General features: G+C 39.4%; 1 protein-coding gene and 1 long non-coding RNA gene across 3 annotated transcripts; both read left to right on the top strand.

Moving 5' to 3' along the window:
- Nucleotides 1-79: 79 nt before the first annotated feature.
- Nucleotides 80-7553, top strand: LOC108951562 (uncharacterized). 2 transcript variants are annotated; one of them, XR_001976037.2, is made up of 3 exons: nucleotides 770-1026; nucleotides 6677-6892; nucleotides 7114-7553. It is a non-coding gene; the product is annotated as an uncharacterized LOC108951562 (long non-coding RNA). The 2 variants fall into 2 exon arrangements; XR_001976036.2 differs by lacking the exon at nucleotides 7114-7553 and having other exon boundaries at nucleotides 80-1026.
- A 1608-nt stretch (nucleotides 7554-9161) lies between these two features.
- Nucleotides 9162-9869, top strand: LOC135650845 (transcription factor ILI7-like). Its single transcript, XM_065170477.1, has 2 exons — nucleotides 9162-9466; nucleotides 9572-9869. The coding sequence occupies exons 1-2, from the start codon at nucleotides 9341-9343 to the stop codon at nucleotides 9722-9724; spliced, it is 279 nt and encodes a 92-aa protein (XP_065026549.1). The 5' UTR covers nucleotides 9162-9340; the 3' UTR covers nucleotides 9725-9869.
- The last annotated feature ends 1767 nt before the right edge of the window (nucleotides 9870-11636 follow it).

Genomic DNA, 11636 nt, shown 5'->3' on the forward strand with positions numbered 1-11636 from the left:
CAAGCCATCTAGAAGAGGTTTGTGCATACTTATCTCCACAGCAGCAACATGTCCTGGAGCACAACAGCTCAAATCTGAGTGGGTTTGATGGCAACCCCTCCCTTGTTCTTTTCCTCGTGAGCCAGCACAGCCAGAGATCTCGCACCAAGCAAAGTCAAGCTGAGCTGCAAATGAAAGGTCCAGAGAACCAGAGCAGCATGCTGCATACCTGCATGCACTAGACTATGCCCCCACCCCACCCCTTTGCGACCTTTTGCCTATCACATTGAGTGCATCTTGTGCAAGACTTCTTTGGGGATGGAATCAAATTCCATGGAAAGCCATGTCAAGTTGTTGCTCAGGGATCTAATTCTTTCGGATTTCTTTTGCGGCCGCACCGATACTTCCACACCGGAAGAGATCAAGGAACAGTTGCACTCGCTCACTTGGGAGTCCGCCATCGGAGGGAGGCGGGCGCGTGGAAGCAGCAGCCGCAATTGACATCGACGGAGAAATCAAATGGGCTCGTGGAATTCGATGCGGCTCGCAAGGATTTAGTGGTGCGGCGCGTCGCACCGACCCAGGATGGGTCATCTCGGAGAGCGACGGCGCGCCAAATCCTGGTTTCCGTGACCCTAATAGTGGACGCGAGTGCGTGACATCCACCTAACACATCGATGGCAACGCTCGAACGAAAGATAGCCAACCATTAATGTGATGAAATATGACACCCCCAAAATAATTGTAGCCATTGACGTGTGACAAAATTGAATTAAATGTGTTGCAATGTCTTCGAGGCTTTTTTATATTTACACCCTTACAGATTCATATTTTGTTTTTGAGGGCTCTTTATATCACACTCTATAGGATAATAAATTGTTCAGGGATGTCAGTGTAAACAAACACTCCCCCGCAGGGAAGGAAAGAAAAGGATGCGAAACGAAGAGGGAAAAGCTGAAAGGGGTTAAACGCTAAAAAGGAACCGATGCTCCGACCTCCTCTTCTTCTCCGCCTCCCGACCTCGGATTCGTCGCCGTCGTCTTCCAGGTTCTCCTCCTCGCCCTGCCCTCCTTATAATCGATTGGTGCTCAGATGTTGTAGTCCTTGGAATTTGGTTGCTTTCTTGGAGTCGGAGCATTGGACTTGCCCGCCTCAACTTAGATTAGGGGTTTCTCGGATGTGCTTTGTCCCGATGCCATTATGGTGCATCATTTGTTGTAGCAACTAGTTGCTAGATTGAATGCACGCACAAATGCTCTTTTAGATTGCTACGCATGACTTAGGAAAGTTATAGGAGGGAGGACGAGATCGGGAAATGGTGTGCAAGATCCCATTTTGAGAATAAATAAGGATGACTTCATTCGAACACCCCAAATGTCAACAAACTACATGAGCTCGAATAGCTTCTGCAGTAATGTCAGGAGAGTTTCCACCCCAGAGCATCTCCCCTGATACGCTACTGGTCTCCTGTGCTAATAAATGAGCTACATGACTTCCCCCCCCCTTTTCAGCACGGCTAACATGGAAATTCTCAGAGTTCTCAGCGACATATAGAGTGTGCCCTGCAAGAAATCAAGCTTAGATGCATCATCATTGTCTCCTCTCAAATTATTTGGCACTATTAACAGTTGATTAATTGTTCATTCGAGTCCGGAAAACAACATCTTTGCTTGTAGGATATATAATAAATCTTTCCTAGAACCTACATTGGCGAGAACATTGTGCACTTGGCTGCTTTTTAAACAGTTTGTGCATGAAATGACACTGGAAAATTTCCTCTATGCATGTGTTCTGCCGTTCTAGTCTGGGTTTGTAAATCCCAAACCAATCCCATCTGAATTAAGGTTTGCTGTATCACTTCTTGGTGGGAGAGACCATGGATGCTTAGTTGCCATGGGCCTTGCCTTATATCATGTTCTCTCTTTTATAGTCCTACCCAGGATTTAAAGCATTCTGCAACAGTATGACAAGGCTCACCTCTTTTCTATCAGGAATCCATCTGTTCCTGCTTTCTCAGATGGTCCAAGCAATGACAGCCACCATTTCCATCTGATCATCATCCAATATCTGCGGCATACGTTCGAGTGTACCTTAAACTGAATAGGTTTTTTTGTCGTAAAATTTTATTGTTGAGGATACACAAACAACAGCAGTTTTGGTCTCCAATAGTGGAACGATGTGTAAGATGATAACTTAGTAGAAGCACTCTAACCATGAGTTCCAACAGTAGTCCTCTCCCAACAAATTTTCTTTGTCGGTAGAGCAACACAGAGGCTCTCTGGATACAAGTTCTCTTCTCAGGATGGATCTTTAATAAAATCCATTTGAGTGCCTGCCTTTTTTTTGTCAGTATCCCTTCCATCGAATGCCCAATTTTTTACTGTGTGATTGCCGACTAGTTGACCTTGCTGGTCGGGCATGCTTAAAGGGAAATCTGCTGTGTTGCCTTTGTTGTTGCTGCTAAAACACTTGGCAACTGAGCTCTTTATTCCATCTCAACCCATTTGCCGTGAACAGATCACGCGCTTCCATTTATCCTTCCATATAACAGTCATTTTCTGTCCTCCACCTCGTACGAATATCTAGAACTGAAATAAATGAGGTGAAAAGGGGTTCCTATCAAAGGCCCAAAGAAGTGTTAGGCTGACAGCCCACGAGTTCAACCCATAACAAACTTTAATAACCCATAGCTCATCTCTCGTTTAATCAAAATCTAGATCTAATAAGGGTTGTGTGGTGATTACAAAACAGAGATAAAAAATTACAACGGGCAGAAAACTATAGTAACAACGTGATTCAAAAAAAGAAAAAAATAACAAAAAAATAAGAGAAGGAAATGAAAGAAAATAAAGACAACACGGAGAAACTGTTCTCAATCACCTAGACAATATTCTCATATCAGGTTAGATCAGATCTACAATAGATTCTTACTATGATTACTTAGGGAGATTTTGGATATTATACTTAGTAACGTAATCCTTGTATCTCAGTTATTCTTTTGTGATTGTTGCTTGGGTTTTGGGTTAGAGACTATGATATTTGTATATTCTGGATTTTCTTTGGTTTGCCCCGTGATTTTTACCCTTTATTGTGATTCAATTTAATTATATTGCGTGTTATGGCCTGCTTGTATTTGTTCGTATACAAAGTTTTCTTCGGTTTATCCTAACAACTAGGATCAGAGCAGGGTTTTAGTGATTTAATTTTTGTATTCGAAGATTGTTGCTGGTAGTGTTTCTAGCATGATCAGCTTGAATAAAAACAATTGAATGATGTGGAAACCAAGAATGAAAGATCTCTTATATTGCAAATATTTGCAAGGGGATAGTGCAAAGCCCGTAACTATGACATATGAGGAGTGGAAGATGTTAGATCGAAAAATAGTTGAGTTTATTCGACGGTGGCTCGATAACAGTGTCTTTCACCATGTTTCTATTGAAAGTTCTGTATATTCTCTTTGGAAAAAGTTAGAAGGTCTTTATGAAAGAAAAATAGCTAGCAACAAAGCTTTTTTAATCAGAAAACTTGTAAACCTAAAATATAAAGATGGTAATTCTATTACTGAGCTTTTGAATGAAATGCAGAGTATCACTAACCAATTATCCTCTATGAAAATGTCTCTTGATAATGAGTTGTAGGCATTATTGTTACTTCACAGTTCTTTGTCAAAAAGTTGGGAGACACTGGTGGTTTCCCTCAATAATTCTACGCCAAATGATGTTGTCACCATGAGTTAAGTAACAAGCAGTTTGTTAAATGAGGAGTTGAGAAGAAAAAAATTAGCAACATCTCAAAATAATTCACAGATACTTATCTCAGAGAATAGAGAAATGTCAAAATCCAAGGATAAAAGCAGTTCACGTATGGGTAGAAGCAAGTTAAGATCAAGAAAAGATATTGTTTATTATAATTGTGGTAAGAAAGGATATTATAAGAATCAATGTAAGCAACCGGATAAAGCAAGAAAAAGAGAAAAGAAGTGGAATATAAATAGTCAAAAGATAATATCACAACTAGGTGGTGATTATTTGATTTTGTCTCATTCTGATGATTTTTTTTTGTGTCAGGATCTTGAGTCGGTGATTGATACAGGTGCTTCTTATCATGCTACACCATGAAGAGAGTTTTTTTGCTATCTACAGGTCTGAAAATTTTGGTGTTGTCAAGATAGCCAATTATGGCACGAGAAACATCATTGGCATGGGTGATATCCACATAAATAAAACCTTGGCTACAAGTTAGTGCTTAAAGATGTGAGGCATGCGATTGAATTAAGGTTGAATTTAATTTTAGTTCGAAAACTCGATGATGAAGGCTATGATAAAATATTTCACAAAGGGCAATGGAAGCTCAATAAGGGTTATCCTATTGTGGCTAGTGGGAAGAAATGTTATACTTTATACATGTTGCAAGCCAAAGCTTGTGGTGAGTAGTTGAATGTTACAGAAAAAGACTTCGGCATAAAGTTATGACATAGGCGACTAGGACACATGAGCAAAAAGGGATTGCAAGCTCTTTTTAAGAGAGATGGTTGGTTCTCCTCTTGCAGGTCACTTCAAGTTGTGCTCAGAATAGAGTCCGTCAAGTGATGAAGAGAAGGAGAAAATGCAAAATGTTCATTATGCTTCAGCAGTTGAAAGTTTAATGTATGCAAATGGTATATATGAGGTTAGGCATTGCATATGTAGTGAGTATAACTAGTAGATTTCTTACAAATCTAAGCAAAGAGCACTAAGCAACAATGAATGGATCCTTAGATATCTCAGAGGAAGCTCTAAAGTTTGTTTAAGCTTTAGAGATAGACTATTTGTGTTGACAGGTTACACAGATACAGATATGACAAGAGATATTGATATGAGGAAGTCCACATCAGATTTGTACATACTTTTGCAGGGGGAGCTCTGTCATGGCAATCTAGATTGTAAATGTATATTACCGTCTCCACCACAAAGGCAGAATATATTACTGTTATAGAGGTTTGCAAAAAAAATATTATGGATGAAAGAATTCTTACCAGAATTGAGGCTGAAATAGGAAAACTATGTGGTGAATTATAATAGCTAGAGTGTTATTCATTTGTGTAAGAACTCAACTTTTCATTCCAAGTCAAAGCATATAGATGTCAAATATCACTGTATTCGAAATGTACTTGAAGAGAAACGGATGTAACTTCAGAAAATTCATACAGATGATAATGAAGTAGACATGCTGGCAAAGACCTTACTGAAAGAAAGGCAAAAGATGTGTCGACAGTTGATCATTAGACAGCCTCCTTATAGGCTAAAGGGGGGATGTTGTTTGGCTGACAGCCCATGAGTTCAGCTCATAATGGGCTTTACAACCCATAACCCACCTCTTTTTGAACCATAACCTAGATCTAATAAGAGGGGTGTGGTGGCTGCAAAACAAAGGCAAAAAACTGCAGCAACAGGGGTAGAAAACTACAGCAATAATGTGATTTAAAAAGAGAAGAAAATGACAGAAAAACAAGAGAAGGAAATGGAAGAAAATAAGGACAACGCAGAGAGATTGTTCTCAATCATCTAGATAGTGTTCTCATCCCATGTTAGGTCAGATCTATGATAGATTCTTATTGTGATTACTTGGGGAGAATTTTGGATATTGTGCACAATGACGTAATCCTTGTATCCCAGTTATTCTCTTGTGATTGTTGCTTGGGTTTTGGGCAAGAGATTCTGATATTTATATATTTATTATTCTTATAGTGGATGTTCTCTGGTTTGCCCCGTGATTTTTACTCTTCACATTAGTGGGGTTTTTCATGTAAATCTTGGTGTTATATTTTATTATGATTCCATTTAATTCTGTTGCATGTTACGACCTGCTTGTATTTATTCATATACAAAGTTTTCTTTGGTTTATCCCAATAAGAAGGATAGCATTTAGGCCCAAGCTATCCATTTACAAATTGGAGTCTCATTTCATGGTTTTGCACCAGTTCACTACGAAAACCTTATTTCAGCATCATACCTTCGGCAAAATTTCACTCATATTCATTAAATGTTTATATCCAAAATACAAATTAAAAAAATATCAATATTGATTATTTTTTCATTTTCAATACTTATAATATGTCATCTTTGTAAGGGTGATTAAAGGTTCCAAATATTGAAAAAAGCAGACCCTTGGTCGTAAGATCTATAAAACATTGTTAGTCTAACAATAGTCTTATATAATTTTATTCTTAATATAAAAGATATCTAATGAACCTATAAAACTAATGCCCCTCTCCATTTTAAAGCACTGTGAATCAAGAAAGGAAATTCTGAAGAGGGGGCTTTCTGAATCTGCAATTGAAATCGAAAGAAAAATGGGTTAAATTTCTTCTTTTTTTTTTTAGTTGACTAAACCTAGAGAACCTCTATATATATCATAATAGTTCTTCTTCAATCTCCTGTAGATCGACCGAAGAATATGTAGATGACCATATCTGACGAATCAAACTCAAGATTTGGCGTCATCTTGACTACTAGTGTCTCAGCAAGAGTAGTTTATATGCAGTAGTGCATTAGAAAAAGTTAAACGAAGATTGCTCTGATATTAATTTCAAATGAAATCAAGCATTAATGCATGGAGTGGGTAGTGACTTCATGCAACTGTAAATTAGTATGGTTGGTTGGTAAATTATATGCTAGTTCGCATCCCAAACGATCTGCTGAATAATTGTTGTGTACAGCTTTTTCAGGAAGAGGCCAATTTAAAAGCTAAGAGCATGAATGAAGATGATAGATCCAAGATATGCTGAGCTGCTCATATCTTGGACTGATGCTGGCTGAAGTGTACGTTTCGTCCAGCAAATAGGAAGCCAAATCATGACAGAGAAAAGCTGTCTCAGCAAGAAAACATGAGAGACTGTTGTACTCCATCTCCAGTTGTAAACGTCCGTAGTGAGGTTCGTGCCCCAGGAAAAGGAAACTCGTACTTCAATTACCTCGTAGCATATTCATCATGATGATAGTTACAGTTATGCATTCATCCAATGTTTCCTTTATCATGTTATGGAAGTTGTTCTTTTCTGAAAGAGATTCTCTCGAGGAAGACGAGTGAAAACCATAGGCAATTCATAGAAACACCAATATGTATCTCATGATCTTCTTTGTTGATTACTTTCAGAAATAAATGAGAAAATTAAAGATGATGCAGCAGGTTTTTCTATGCAAACAAGAAACAGCAGTGGAATCTCATGCTATTTATTTTGGTATGTGTTGTGGCAAAACACTGGACCTGTGATGATATTGATGCGGCATGTGGATCCATGTGGGATGGATTTGATCATTACCAACTCAATCGAGGTATTTGTTTTGTTCTCTTAGAGTAATAAACATAATATCTTTTGCACTTTGTTTAGGTAGAATGGCACCCATGGCTGATACAAAAGGCAGTGTCAAAAGCCTTTCAACTTCTGCAATGTTCCTGCAACAGTGTTCAATCTCCTAAGCCCTACAATATATGAAATGCCCTATATTCACTACAGAAGCACACAAGATTGAGTTGTATGAGAGGATGCTTGTGTTATCTTCACAAGTATTTTGATGGATAAATAGTATGTTTGTATAAGTTTTCCGTTCATTTATACATTTAATGGTGGTTTACTAGATTCATCGGATCGAGGAATTGAAACTTTATCTGAAAATTTTCAAGAACGTCAACTAGTTTAGTCGGTAAATTTTTTTTGACTATTTATAGTAAAAATAGGGATCGAAATCCTTTGTAGAAAAATCAGTCGGTAATCGAACTCGACCCGAAACAATAGAGCTCTAAAAACTTGAGCTAAAGAAAGAAGAAAAGAAAATTCTGTTCTAAGATTAGGTCATTGTCGAACATCCCTCACGTATAAAGGCCTAAATAATGGAGGAACGACCTTCAGAATCTAAGAGAGAGAAGAAGACGGGCTGAAGTAAAAGTGGTTTTCTCCATGATAACCTTGATCGAGTTCCTGGAGATCAAATGACACTTTATCACTTAGTTTGGATCGAATGGAGGAGACAGAGAATGCTTTCATCAATTATCCACAACCTCCAAGCAAGAACGTCAGGGTATGGAACTGTGGAGGCTACGAGGTGTGCACATGATCTTGATCGATTGTGTTGAGATCCGAGTGATGACCGCACGATCAAAGGTGTAAGCCATGTATCATCGAGAGAGAGAGAGAGAGAGAGAGAGAGAGAGGTGACAACAAGAACCTGCAGCTGAAGAAGCAGGTGAAGCAGAAGTATTGTCTCCGTAGTAAGATCTGTTCAACGTGCAATGCATGTAATCAATTCAACTGGTCAAATGCAACCAATCTGGGTTATCTTGTCCTTCTTCTAGGGTTAGAGAACCACTTCTTCGTCGCTCTCGTTAGGATCCACACCAAGTCATTCATCGCCTTCGATCAGTGTGAGCCGTGAGATGAAGGGATACCCTTCTGTCGAGTTTAAGACCTGAAAGCAGCATGAATCCCCAACTCACGGGATCCCTCTTAGGATAAACAAGGTGTTTGCGTGATTGCTTCGACCTACGCTTACGAGATCCATGCATTAAAGAAACCATGATGCCTCACGAGTTCCTTAGGGACCTCGCTGTCCATCGGTTGGAACTCATGTGCCTCGTGATGCACGCGGCAGCAAGTCTCTTGTAGGAAACAGCGGAGCTGATTGGGCGTCTTCCTTTGACTGCCACATGCAGCTGCTCTCTGCGTCTCTTAGCTGTGCCCGAGAGGAGCTTCTCCTCTTATGATTCAAGTACGAGACCTACAGAGAAGATGAAGAACTATAAGTTGTTCTTTCCTTTAAACAAGTCACGGATCCGAACACCTTTAACTCGTTTTCTTTATGCTGGTCCTTTTTTATTGATACGACGTCCACAAGATCTATGCTTTGAGATTAAGCTTAGTTCATAGCCCAAAGATCTTCCAGCTGCTTTCTTCCCTCGAGCGATGAGATGAGCAGATCGCAGAACAAGATGGCCCCAGTTTGCAGACACATCAGAGTGGCACAGCGTGGCGAGAATCCCATGGTGCGATCCTCCCCCTCTTTCTCTCTCTTCCTGCATCACTATTTTTATACAGCACTTGCCCATTTCTTTCCCTCATGCACTTGTCTTCCTCCTCATCGCACCGCCTGTATTGCTCCACTGCTCCATTTACCTCCCTCCCTTCCTCTCTCTTTCTCTCTCGTACATCCCTCGTGACTTCTCCTTCTCATATTGTCCTTTCTTCACAGTCACCTATCCTCAAACTCCACTCGCCATCCTCACCCTACAAGAACGACTTCCCCTTGCATTGCCTCTTAGGCTTTGATCTCTCCCTTCTATATATTTATAGATCGCCCAGAATTCGAGGGACACAAATAGCCAAAAGATGTCCAGCAGGAGATCCCGATCGAGGCAGTCCAGCTCGGGAAGGATCACCGACCAACAGATCGACGACCTCATGTCGAAGCTGCAATCGCTTCTCCATGAAGCACGACTTGGGAGCCACGACAGGGTAAGGCTGCCGGGAGACAGCACCATGGCCGGCCATACTTGGAGCTTCCTTTCTTCAGCTTCTCGGTTTAGGGTGTGATCATGGTTTTGATCGTTGTGGGTGCAGGCTTCAGCAGCGAAGGTGTTGCAGGATACGTGCAGCTACATCAGAAGCTTGCATCGGGAGGTCGACGACTTGAGTGAGAGGCTGTCGGAGTTGCTCGACGCTGCAGGCGTAAGTAGCGATCAAGCCGCGTGCATTAGGAGCCTGTTCATGTGAAACGATCTATGCTACATGCATAGTTCATATACCATTCACGAGAGTAGCACTCAACTACATTACTGTTGAGGAACATGAAATCGAAACTCATTTCAGGGAGTTATCTGATGCATCGAACCGTGCTTCATCTTTCTTGAATGAACGATCGTCGGACTCATCTCGCAAGTTCTAAGCTTCAATCATCGGCCACCACTAAATTGCGGTTGACAATTTAAGGGCACTTGGTAAGGGAAATGTTCGCCTTCGATACACGACCTGTGCAGATCGATCATGTCAGAAATTATTTTCCACATATATATTCTTTTACTGCATGTCAACACAATGCGCGAGATTAGACTCTCTCTCTCTCTCTCTCTCTCTCTCTCTCTCTCTCTACTACATGGGGAGCAAAAGACATTGGAGCTCGTTACGATCTAGACACTCGCGCACCTTCGCGCATCACCAACCATCTCAAGAGGGGCTCTCACGCCTCATCAAGGCTCCAATCTCGGACCAAGTCGAGCTGATCCACCACCTCAACGAAGGTCGCCGACGCCAAAAGCTACGAACAATCATAGTCATCTTCGTGCATCACCAACCATCTCAAGAGGGGCTTTGGCACCTCGTCAAGGCTGTAATCTCGAACCAGGTCGAGCTGATCCACCACCTCTACAAAGGTCAGCGGCACCAAAAGCTAACAACAATCATCAGCAGTGTGATGAATATACAATCAAATTCATACGAACTTGCCTCGTAGATGCATGGACTTGATCATGGCTCAAGATCACTTTAGGACCGAAACATGCAATCCATCAAGGACAACATTATTTCTTGGGAACCAAATCTTAGAACGACACTGACAAAACAGCGAGTCTTCATCCCCTATCCTCTTCTTGATTTCAAGAAGTGCAAACATGCCGAGATTGTGTAAAGTCTTTTTCACGTGGAATTTTGATGTTGCCATTGTGAAGACAAATGTAGTGTGAAATCTTGAGGACTTTCTACAATTGACTTGGATTGATGTGAAGCTTTATGTCCCCCACCACAAAGTTGCACCCTCTCTGAATTTGACCCAAATCAATACCTTGGACCATATACAATAAATACTATGCAAACATAAGTAGTATTTAATTGCATAAACAATAGGTGTTATAATTCCCTACAACCATAGTTATCAGAATCAAATGGAACGATTCAATCCAATTTTAAGAAAAACAAAATAAAATCTTTCTTTATCCTATAGTGGTCACAATAATAACTTAAAATCTTTCTTTATTCTATAGCAATCATTGATCTATTTAAAAAATATATAATAAAATATTAGAATAAGAAAAGAAGAAATCATTTAAGATGATATGAGTATGTACCTAGAATATCTGGTTAGAATTAAATAATAAGTCTTAAGATAAACTATGAATCAAGATTTAAATATCCCAAATAATTAGTACTTATGATTGACTATATTGTCATTATTATTTTTGTAACAAAATATTAAAAACCCGAAAGGAATCTCCAAACCTCAGAATCAAATAATAACCCTTAGTACTTGAAATTCTACTATTTTTAAATTACTGTATATATTTATATTACCTGAATATAGAATTTGACTTCTAAAAACGATTGATCCATCCATTTAACCAGTGACTCAGCAACAATCATAGTTGATTAATTTATTTTTTAGTCTAATTCTGATAATTAAATCAGAACAAAGACTATATATATATATATATATATATATATATATATATATATATATATATATATATATATATATATATATATATATATATATATATATATATATATAATATTACGGATAATATGGTCCCATGGATGCATAAATGAAGATCGAAGTTTATTGATGTTAGAACCCTTCTGACCTCCTCGATCAGCGTATGGATAAATCGACTCAATTATTGTTTCGATCGAGTTG

The sequence above is a fragment of the Musa acuminata genome, chromosome BXJ3-10, assembly GCF_036884655.1.
Source record: "Musa acuminata AAA Group cultivar baxijiao chromosome BXJ3-10, Cavendish_Baxijiao_AAA, whole genome shotgun sequence".
NCBI classification, from domain to species: Eukaryota; Viridiplantae; Streptophyta; class Magnoliopsida; order Zingiberales; family Musaceae; genus Musa; species Musa acuminata.